The sequence below is a fragment of the Borostomias antarcticus genome (genome assembly GCF_949987555.1).
Source record: "Borostomias antarcticus genome assembly, chromosome: 12".
NCBI classification, from domain to species: domain Eukaryota; kingdom Metazoa; phylum Chordata; class Actinopteri; order Stomiiformes; family Stomiidae; genus Borostomias; species Borostomias antarcticus.
In genome coordinates, this window is record NC_140245.1 from 12334881 (window position 1) to 12345306 (window position 10426).

The window sequence follows — 10426 nt, forward strand, 5'->3', positions numbered from 1 at the left end:
CAAACATACAGTAAGAGCAAAGAGGAACGCCCACCTACAGTATTATATCCTACACAGCGCCCGCTCCCCTCCCACTACAACCACAACCCACACACACCAACACACAAACAGCAACATTATAAACACGGGTCGCTACAATATGATATGATCTTTTCTGATTATTGGTCAAGTGCAGTAGGCGTTCACTTCCTGTTTCATGCAACTCTCTCCCTCTCTCGCTCCCTCTCACGCCAGGCGATGAACCCAGTGATGTGTGTTTTATCTATCCTCTCCATTTAGTCCCAGGGACAGCGCTCTATGCTAACAGCCTAAAAGTAGGCTATGTCTCCTACATGCCAAACCAGCAAAATATAACGACAAGAAAAATATCTGTCTTACCTTTCTCAGTAGAGTTATAGCTTCCTTGTTGCTTGTTTGTTGAACTTCCTGAGTAAACGATCTTTCCAGTCTTTTTCCCCAAATCGTTTTGTAAGATCCATTTCAAAAGCGTTTTTAATCACATCCTGTCTACAGCGTCCTGTGAGGTTCAAATCTAATAAATACATCGCTTGACAGATCAGATAACAAGCTTCAAATATTTAATGGGGGAAAACTTCATTTCATTTTATTACTGCCATCTCTTCTTCTTTCGTGTAACGTCAGAGGTCCAACTCGGTGTCGTGTAGCCATGCCAACATCTCGGGTCCTAGGTCAAAGAGGCTGGCTTCCGAGGGTGGTCTGTACAAGGGGCAAGTGGTGATTATATGTTCGGCTGTCTGTTCAGGGTCACCGCACTCGCATGCCGCACTGTCTGCCAGGCCCCACTTCTTCATCGATGTTTTAAAACGACCAACCCCAGTTCGCAGGCGGTTCAGTGTGGTCCATTGCCGGCGTGGTAGGTCGTCTCCTCCTATGGCGCCACCTCCTGGGTCCCAGATGTAGTGATGGACGCGGGAGGGCCCTGCTGACTGCCACTCCTGCTTCCAAGCTGCTGCCAGCCAAGCATCTCTGGAGATGTCCTCAGAGATGGAATTGAGCATCTCTTGCGCTGCCTTGTTGTAGGGGTGGCGGGATTTGAGTCTGCTTGGAGGAGCCGCTGTTGTTGTGGTGTTGTGCAGGATGTGCCACTCATATCTTTTTGCTTTCCTGGCCAGGGCGAGGGTGGCAGCCTCCCGTCGGAGGCCGGCCGGGGCTATTCCCGCGAGGACTGGCAAGAGGGACACTGGGGTAGGCTTCAGGCATCCAGTAATTATTCGGAGGGCACTGTTTATAGCCACGTCAACTTTGCTTGTATGAGGGCTTCTGCACCAGACTGGGGCGCAGTATTCTGCTGCAGAGAAGACCAGAGCTTGGGTCGATATTCGCAGAGTCTTAGCGGATGCTCCCCAGGTTATTCCCGCAAGGCGGCGGATCAGCGCAACCCTAGATGTAACTTTGGCCTTGACTTCTTCTAGATGTTGTCTGAAGGTCAGGGTCCGGTCCAGACGCACACCGAGGTACTTCGGAGCTTGCGGGAAGAAGACGACAGCCTTCGCGTGGCCTTCCCTGTAAGTAGCAAGAGATGGTGCAAGACCAACTTGTGAAACTAATGTCGCCAACCAAACGTCGAGCTGGCAGACCTAGGAACGGCGGACGAGCAGCCATCCCGACCGTCGAAAACCGAGGCCTGTCAGTGCTTCAACTCAATGTCGAGGGCCTTACCACCGCCAAACTCGAAGTCCTGCGTCACCTGGCTGATTCCACTGGGGCAGTAGTTCTGCTCCTGCAGGAGACACACTGCACATCCAACAACTGCCATCTCGATGGTACCTATCTTTTGGCCAATATTTGTGTTGTTTTTGCTATTTTTCTATAGCGTTAGTGTAACGTTACATTAAACTTAAAGTAAACTGAGGGGCCTGAAATTAAAACTGAGGTGGCTAAGCCTAACCAAGCCGGAAGCGTCCGACACCGGTCCGGAGACGATTAAGCTTCAGCCACACCGGTCTGGGTAAGTCCATCCCGGTTGGGGAAGGACCGGCGGCCGGGATAAAATCATGAAGTCTGGAGGTGTTTGCCTCCCACTCGGCACGCCCGGTGTGGTCCGCCCATCCTGCCTCGCTGATGTTAAGATCTCTGCATTGCTGCTGGAGATCCCGTGCGGCCGGCATAAAAGGGTTTCTCGATTTGAGACGCTGGGGAGGCTCCGCTGTTGCAGTGAGCCTGTCGTGGAGCAGGTGGTTAGGCTCCACGGCCCGGCAGGCGAGACATGCTGTGGTTCCTGTGCGGTGTAGGCCAGCGGGTTGGTTGCCTGCAAGGATGGGAAGGTTGTCCACAGGAGTGGGACGCAGGCATCCTGTCACGATGTGCAAGGCTTCGTTGATAGGCAGATCGTTGAGGCGAGTGTGAGCGCTGCGACACCACACCGGTGCGCAATATTCACTGGTCGAATAGAGCAGGACTAGGGCTGCCGTACGCAGGGTTTTTGCACCGGCGCCCCAGCCTGATCGGACCAGTCGCCTCATCAATGCCACACGAGCTGTTAACTTCTTGCACAGTGACTCGAGGTGTCAGTGGAACATGTCCTGTCCAGAGTCATGCCAAGATAGGTTGGTTCGGCGCAGCATCGAAGGAGTGTTCCATCGATGTGCACTCGGAGCTCACGTTTGGCTTCCTTGTTATTAAGGTGGAAGGCCACCGACATAGTCTTTGCCTCACTGAGCTTCAATCTCCATTTCCGGAGGTATGCCGCTAGTGTCTCCATGTCCTGGCTCAGGGTCTCCTCCACGGCCTGCCAGTCTCCTAGGCATACAGTACTTCCTGGAGACTGTGGTCGGCAGGTCGTAGGTGTGGATGTTATAAAGGAGGGGGGCCAGGACAGATCCCTGGGGGACGCCGTTCCTAAGGCGTTGCAACCTGCTTCGCTGTCTGCTACCAGCGGTGAGGGTAAGGCTGCGGTTTCGGACAAGCTCCATGATCATGCTGACCATTTGCCTGTCCGGCAGCAGGTGGAGCAGCTTGCAGGTGAGGCCGCGGTGCCATACAGTGTCGTAGGCAGCCGCCAGGTCTATAAGGACGGCTCTGGCCTTCTTTTTAGCTGAAAAGCTGTCCTCAATGTCTTGAGTCATAAAGTGTGGGAGCAGCGGGTCAATGATGGTTCGACACGGGTGTAGATGAGGCGCTCGAGGATCTTGAAGGGGATTCATAACAGAGAGATGGGTCGGTAACTCTTGGGGTCCCCTTCAGGCTTGTTCGGCTTAGGGATCGGGACAACTAGAGCTCTCCTCCAGATTTTGGGGATCTTGAGTTGGCGCAAGCAGGAAGAGAGGAACGCTCTTAACCAGGACTTCAAGGCTGGCGCGGCATGGAGTGGAGCAGATAGAATCAGGACCCGGAGCTTTCCCTGGCCTTACATGCGGGAGGGCAGCAACAAAGTCCTCCGGTGTGAATTCACCAGAGATGTTACCGCCGCTAGGAGTTTTGGCCTTCCAGAGGTCAGACACTTCTTTTGCCACGAGATGTGACAATTTGCGGTTTTTGCCCTCATATGTCTCACTTTTCACAAATTGTGATGCAATTTTGTTAGCAGAGATGGGGCAGTGACAGGGGGAGTGTCTAGCCCTACCAGTGAGGTTGTTAAGGATGCTCCATGCCTTGCGACTGGAGTGTGAGAAGTCGATGGAGTTAATGGCCTCCTCCCAGCGCTCTTGTCTCCTTCGGCTGAGTCTAGACATCAGGGCTGAGGCAAGCATGTCTGACTCAGCTCCTGGGGGGGCCCGGAGGAAGGCCCAGTAGAGACTCTCTCCTGGGGGGCCCTGGAGGAAGGACCAGTACAGACTCTCTCCTGGGGGGCCTGGAGGAAGGCACAGTAGCTTTCACCAGTATGCCGCAGAGTTCCCGGTATGCCTCGTCCACGTTGTTGGTGTTAGGTGGTGGGAGTTACCTCGTGGATCTATGGGTAAGGAGGTGGTAGCGTTTCCAGTTGGCCTTTCGGAAGTTCCATCGCTACACCGGCTTGCGACGAGGTCCATGAGTTTAGGCATGGTTATCAGCGATGGTCGATGTTGGGAACTTTCCTAGCACGCGTCTATCAGGGAGCCGGTTATCAACACCGACACACACGAATGCCAGGTCAGGATTCGTCCCAGTTTTCCAACAACCTGAGACAAAGCTGGCTGCTGCCAGCTGGTGCTGTACCCCCAAACCTTGTGCTGGCAATTAAAGTCGCCAGCATAGAGGCAGGGGTGGGGGAAGATTGGGAGATATGATTTGCGAGGGCGGAGGTTTGTCGATTTTAAAGCCGGCAACGTCCATGCACAACATACTCAATTTCCGAGCCAGTCAGGGATTGGTTGACAAGAGTCCAGTTCAACCTTGCTCGATGACGTTGATCTTACTGGTGGTGAGCCCTTCAGAGTTCAGCTGCAGAATTCTGGGTTGGAAGCCGGAATGCCAGCCGGGGTGGTGGCCCTCAGTTGGCAGACTTTGCTTTGCATACGTTGGTTAATCGCAGCTACTGATGGGGGGCACCACAAGAAGGTGTCTGCCTCACCCCCCAGCTCTGACATCCACAGTAGCCTACTCTAGTTAGTTACCTTAACCAGCTCTGGCATCCACAGTAGCCTACTCTAGTAAGTTACCTTAACCAGCTCTGGCATCCACAGTAGCCTACTCTACTTTAAACAGATCTGATGTACACATATAGAAGTGTCTCTCCACAGGAAGAAAAAATATCTAGCCAATAACGCAGTCTGTGTATTTTGGAATAGGCCAGGGTATTGGGAAACGTCATTCCTGTCCAGAGAAGCCATGATGATGACCCCAGGGGACATCAGGGGACACCTCTATAAAAACTGTAATAAATGATAGGCCCCCGGGGGGGGGGGGGGGCACACAGTCACACACACCATTACACACGGGGGGGGGGGGGGGCACACAGTCACACACACCATTACACACATAGTGAGTGGCAGTGGGCCGTCCTCCTCCAGGGGAGTCAGGAGCAGTGGGAAGCCATCGTTCATGGTGCCCGGGGACCAAGTCCAAGTGTTCAGTCCAAGTCCTGGTCAGGGACCGGACTGAAGAGCATGTTTTTCGTATTGAGTTCTTTGGGAGGAAACCCTTCTGAACACGGGGAGAACATGCAAACTCCTCAAAGAAAGAAAGGCCCAGAGACCTTCTTGCAGTGAGGCGACAGTACTAGGTACATGAGCGATTTTAGGGTTCAGTGTCTCGCTCAAGGACACTTCGCCACAATGCTGGGAGCGGGGATCGAACCAGGGACCTTACGACCCCCAGCCGGCCGCTCTACCTCCTGTGTGTGTAAAGTACAGCATAAATACTGCTAAGCGTGCTATTTACTGTGTGATGACAGCAGCGCCGGCAGCCCCAGTCAATGTGTCTGTGACCCAGCTGAGAGCCAACGCCGCCACCGTCACCTGGAGCGTCCCGCAGGGGGACACGGTGATCGGATACGCCATCTCCCAGCAGGTGGGTGTTTTGCAGTATCTGTTTCGATGAAATGTAATGCATTACTTGAACAGCGCTGTGTTGGTTTATTGCATGCATATGCATGCGCGTGTGCGTGTGTGTGGGTTTGTGTGTGTGTGTGTGCGTGTGTGTGTGTGTGTGTGTGTGCGTGTGTGTGTGTGCGTGTGTGTGTGTGTGTGTGTGTGTGTGTGTAGAGGCAGGACGGGCTGATGCAGCGCTCCATCCGTGAGGTGAACACATCGAGCCGATCATGCGTGCTGTGGGATCTGGACGAAGACACACACTACAGCATCCAGGTGAACTATGACCTCACTTCCTGAACTATGACCTCACTTCCGGATCACAGGCTCTGGAGAGACTGCTGGTGCGTTTCTGGCCCTGGAACATGTCAGTCTTTATGACAGTTTTGGCGGGAAGGTGTAGATCTGACCTCATAACCAGACCATCCTGATCTCATGACTTGAGCTCAAATCCTGTTTCTCTACACGGATGTGGATGCTTCCAGAGTCACCCAGTTGAATTGGTTAAACACACTCCTCTGTATAAATACCCCCCACCCGCGCCACCAAATCATCAGCTTTTCAGTGGCGTAGCTAAAGCGCTGTTTATGAGAGGTGCTCATGGCTTTTCAGTGGCGTAGCTAAACGCTGTTTATGAGAGGTGCTCACGTGCTTTGGCAAACCCAGCATGGGCAAGTGAGCATGGAAGTGATACTAATGAGCTTACGCCGTGAAACTCTGTAGCACAAAGAAACACTTCAGAGTGTGATATCTCTCTCTCTCCTGCAGGTGTGTGGTATCAGAATGTGGTCTCTCCCTCCTGCAGGTGTGTGATATCAGAGTGTGGTCTCTCTCTCCTGCAGGTGTGTGATATCAGAGTGTGGTCTCTCTCTCCTGCAGGTGTGTGATATCAGAGTGTGGTCTCTCTCTCCTGCAGGTGTGTGATATCAGCGTGTGGTCTCTCTCTCTCTCCTGCAGGTGTGTAATATTAGAGTGTGGTCTCTCTCTCTCTCTCTCTCCTGCAGGTGTGTGATATTAGCGTGTGGTCTCTCTCTCTCTCTCCTACAGGTGTGTGATATCAGTGTGTGGTCTCTCTCCTGCAGGTCCAGTCGGTGGGTCCAGAGGGGGACAGCCAGCCCAGCAGGACCGTCCACTTCAGGACGCTGGAGAGGACTGACCACTACCCAGGAGCCCTGGACCACGGTACACACACACTCACACACACACTCACACACACACACACACACGTACACACACACACACACTCACACACACACACACACACACACACACACACACACACACACACACACACACACACACACACACCAAGGATTCATCCAAGGATTGATACAAACACTCGAGTGGCTTCTGTCCAGCAACCTGCAGCCAGGCTGGTCAGTTGAGACAGCGCCCAGTGCAATCTGTCTCACACTTAACCCTAACCCTAACCCTAACCCCAATCTGTCTCACACTTAACCCTGACCCTAACCCTAACCCCAATCTGTCTCACACTTAACCCTAACCCCAATCTGTCTCACACTTTAACCAGAACATGTGCACTTTTCCTGTCCAAACCTGGACATAGTTGGACCCTCCCAGACCCAGGTGTATGTTGTAAAGTTCCCAGGCCACAGATCATTGGCCTGCCCTTTCCATCCCACCCTGGTTGTAAAGATAACCAGCTTCCCAAGGCACTTAGCCCCTCTTTCCACACACACACACACACACACACACACACACACACACACACACACACACACACACACATCCTCCAACCTCTCTGTGACCCCAACCCCTTGTCTTCTCATTGTAACATTGTACAGAACTAATTTTTACCCTTACAACACACACACACTCACGTGCGCGCACACACGCACACACACACACACATACACACACAGACACACACACACACACACACACACACAGACATACACACACACACACACACACACAGACATAAACACACACACACGTTCACACATGTAGGCATACACACGCTCTCTCTCTCTCTCTCTCTCTCTCTCTCTCTCTCTCTCTCTCTCGCTCTCTCTCTCTCTCACACATACACACACACACACACACACACACACACACACACACATACACACACACCCCCTCAGTCTTGCTGTGCGTCCTCAGATGACCCCACCATGGAGGGGCTGGACCGGACCCCTCACCTCCAGACCGGAGAGCTGCTCATCATCACCACCGTGCTGCTGCTGTGGGCAGGTGTGTGTGTTGTGTGTTTGTGTGCATGTGTGTGTGTGTGTGTGTGTACTGTATACATACTGTATAACCCTACATAGTGTGTTTAGACGAAAAGTAATGTTTTACTTAAACAGTGCTGTGTTAGTTTATTGCATGCCTGTGTGTGTGTGTGTGTATACATATAACCCTACATACTGTGTGTGTGTGTGTGTGTGTGTGTGTGTGTGTGTGTGTGTGTGTGTGCTCTAACCCCTGTCTCCATCTCAGCGGTGATAGCTCTGTTCTGCCGTCAGTATGACATCATCAAAGACAGTGACTCCAGCAGCAGTAAGGACAAGCCCAAACGAGCCTCGGCCCGGACCGTACCATCTCACTATGACGCGGGGGACAGCTCTGCTCAGAGCACGCCACTGCACCACAATGGGGTACATACACATACTCTTGCGCTCACACACACACGCACACACACACACACTTTATACAACCCCAACCGCAACACACACACTTACAAACACACACCTGTGTGTGTGTGTGCGGGTGCGTGTGCATGTGCGTGTGCATGTGTGCGTGTGCGTGTGTACATATGTGTGTGTGTGTGTGTGCGTCATCATACGGGTGTGTGTAGCAGCCATGGAGCTGACCCTCTGCCCTCCTCTTGCTGTCAGCCCCACCGGACCCCGTCCTCCATCAGCATCATCAGAATCTAGACTGGGCGGAGCTACCGGCCCCACGGACACGCCTCCATCAGCATCATCAGAGTCTAGACTGGGCGGAGCTACCGGCCCCACGGACACGCCTCCATCAGCATCATCAGAGTCTAGACTGGGCGGAGCTACCGGCCCCACGGACACGCCTCCAGACCCCGCCCTCCACTGGGGGGGGAGTGGCCGTACCGTAAATGGTAAATGGACTGCACTTATATAGCGCTTTTCCACCTTAGCGGCACTCAAAGCGCTTTACAATGGCCTCTCATTCACCCATTCACACACACATTCACACACCAATGGTGGTAGCTGCCATGCAAGGTGCTAACCTGCTCATTGGGAGCAATTTGGGGTTAGGTGTCTTGCTCAAGGACACTTCGACATGTGGACAGTCGGAGCTGGGATTCTTACCGCTGACCCTTCGACCACTGAATGACCCGCTCTACCAACTGAGCTACATCCGCCCTACCGTCTGTGTGTGAGAGACCTAGGAGGAGCTCTAGTCTGGACCTCTTCCTCTGCTGCGTCTGTGCTCAGCTCAGAGATGCACTACTGTACGCTGTGAGACTCTCCACTGCCCCCCAGTGGCCTAGCGTGGGACTAACAGATGTTCACATCTGTGGATGTTTGATAAATGGGACCTGGAGGATTAACTTTGCTCGCAGTTCGGTTCATCGCTTCATCTAAAGGCTCATATGTTACACACGCTGATGAGCATGTCAGAACAATACTACATTGAAGCCACGGGGAATTGTGTGTGTGTGTGTGTGTGAGTGCATGTGTGTGTGAGTGTGTGTGTGTGCGTGTGTGTGTGTCAGCTACAGCCTTTGTAGCTGGCCAACATGTACCTATAGCCTACTCTACCTACCATACCTACTCTACCTACCGTACCTACTGTATCTTCTAATAACTGTGTTACTGCACACATCTGCTGCATCATGACTAACTCACATTGATGTCAGAAATATTTTGAACAGATGTCTCAAATAGCTATAGTTTTTAGAAATGTGAATACACAATGTGAAATACACAGAAACCACCATCTTGGTTGTGTCTTTCTTGCGTAATGATGTATCCAGAAAGAACCATGTGAGGATGAAGATGGCTGGACCCTGGCCACACCCACTAACCCTACCCCTACCCCTACCCCTACCCCTACCCCTACCCCTAACCCCACCTCTCAGTCTGACGGCACTCTGCAGCGCAAACTGAATCGAATTAGAATAGAAACTGAAACCCAAAGAAGAATTCTGGTTCTAAGCTCTTTTCTCGATGGGAAAAATGAATGTGATTTTACATGATCACTTTTATCAAGGTCTGAATCGGAATCAGAATTAATTTATTGCCATTGTACTTACAGTACATAGGATTTTATTCTGACCCGTGGTGCTTACAGCAATACAACAATGGACAGGACAGGACAGGCGCAAGGACAGGACAGGACAGGACAGGACATGGTGCAGGACAGGACAGGAGAGGAGCAAGGACAGGACAAGACAGGACAGGACAAGACAGGACAGGACAGGACAGGACAGGACAGGACAGGACAGGACAGGACAGGACAAGACAGGACAAGACAGGACAGGACAGGACAGGACAGGACAGGACAGGACAGGACAGGACAGGACAAGACAGGACAGGACATGGTGCAGGACAGGACAGGAGAGGAGCAAGGACAGGACAAGACAGGACAGGACAGGACAAGACAGGACAGGACAGGACAAGACAGGACAGGACAGGACAGGACAGGACAGGACAGGACAAGACAGGACAGGACAGGACAGGACAGGACAAGACAGGACAGGACAGGACAGGACAAGACAGGACAGGACAGGACAAGACAGTACAGGACAGGACAGGACAGGACAGGACAGGACAGGACAGGACAGGACAGGACAGGACAGGACAAGACAGGACAGGACAAGACAAGACAAGACAAGACAAGACAGGACAGGACAGGACAGGACAGCACAGGACAGGACAGGACAAGACAAGACAAGACAAGACAAGACAGGACAGGACAAGACAAGACAAGACAAGACAGGACAGGACAGGACAGGA

The 10426-nt window shown here is 52.5% G+C and overlaps 1 protein-coding gene across 2 annotated transcripts in view; it reads left to right on the forward strand.

Annotated features, from left to right (window-relative positions):
- Positions 1–9272, forward strand: part of fndc4b (fibronectin type III domain containing 4b) — a 13479-nt gene extending 4207 nt beyond the window's left edge. Inside the window, exons 2-7 of one of the 2 annotated variants that reach the window (XM_084446648.1) lie at positions 5336–5448; positions 5643–5744; positions 6551–6650; positions 7593–7682; positions 7929–8086; positions 8327–9272. In XM_084446648.1, the coding sequence (XP_084302774.1) occupies positions 5336–5448; positions 5643–5744; positions 6551–6650; positions 7593–7682; positions 7929–8086; positions 8327–8368 (605 nt within the window). In that variant the 3' untranslated portion in view covers positions 8369–9272. Of the gene's footprint in view, positions 1–5332; positions 5449–5642; positions 5745–6550; positions 6651–7592; positions 7683–7928; positions 8087–8326 lie in introns of both variants that reach the window. The other variant, XM_084446647.1, reaches the window with a different exon arrangement.
- Positions 9273–10426: the final 1154 nt, after the last annotated feature.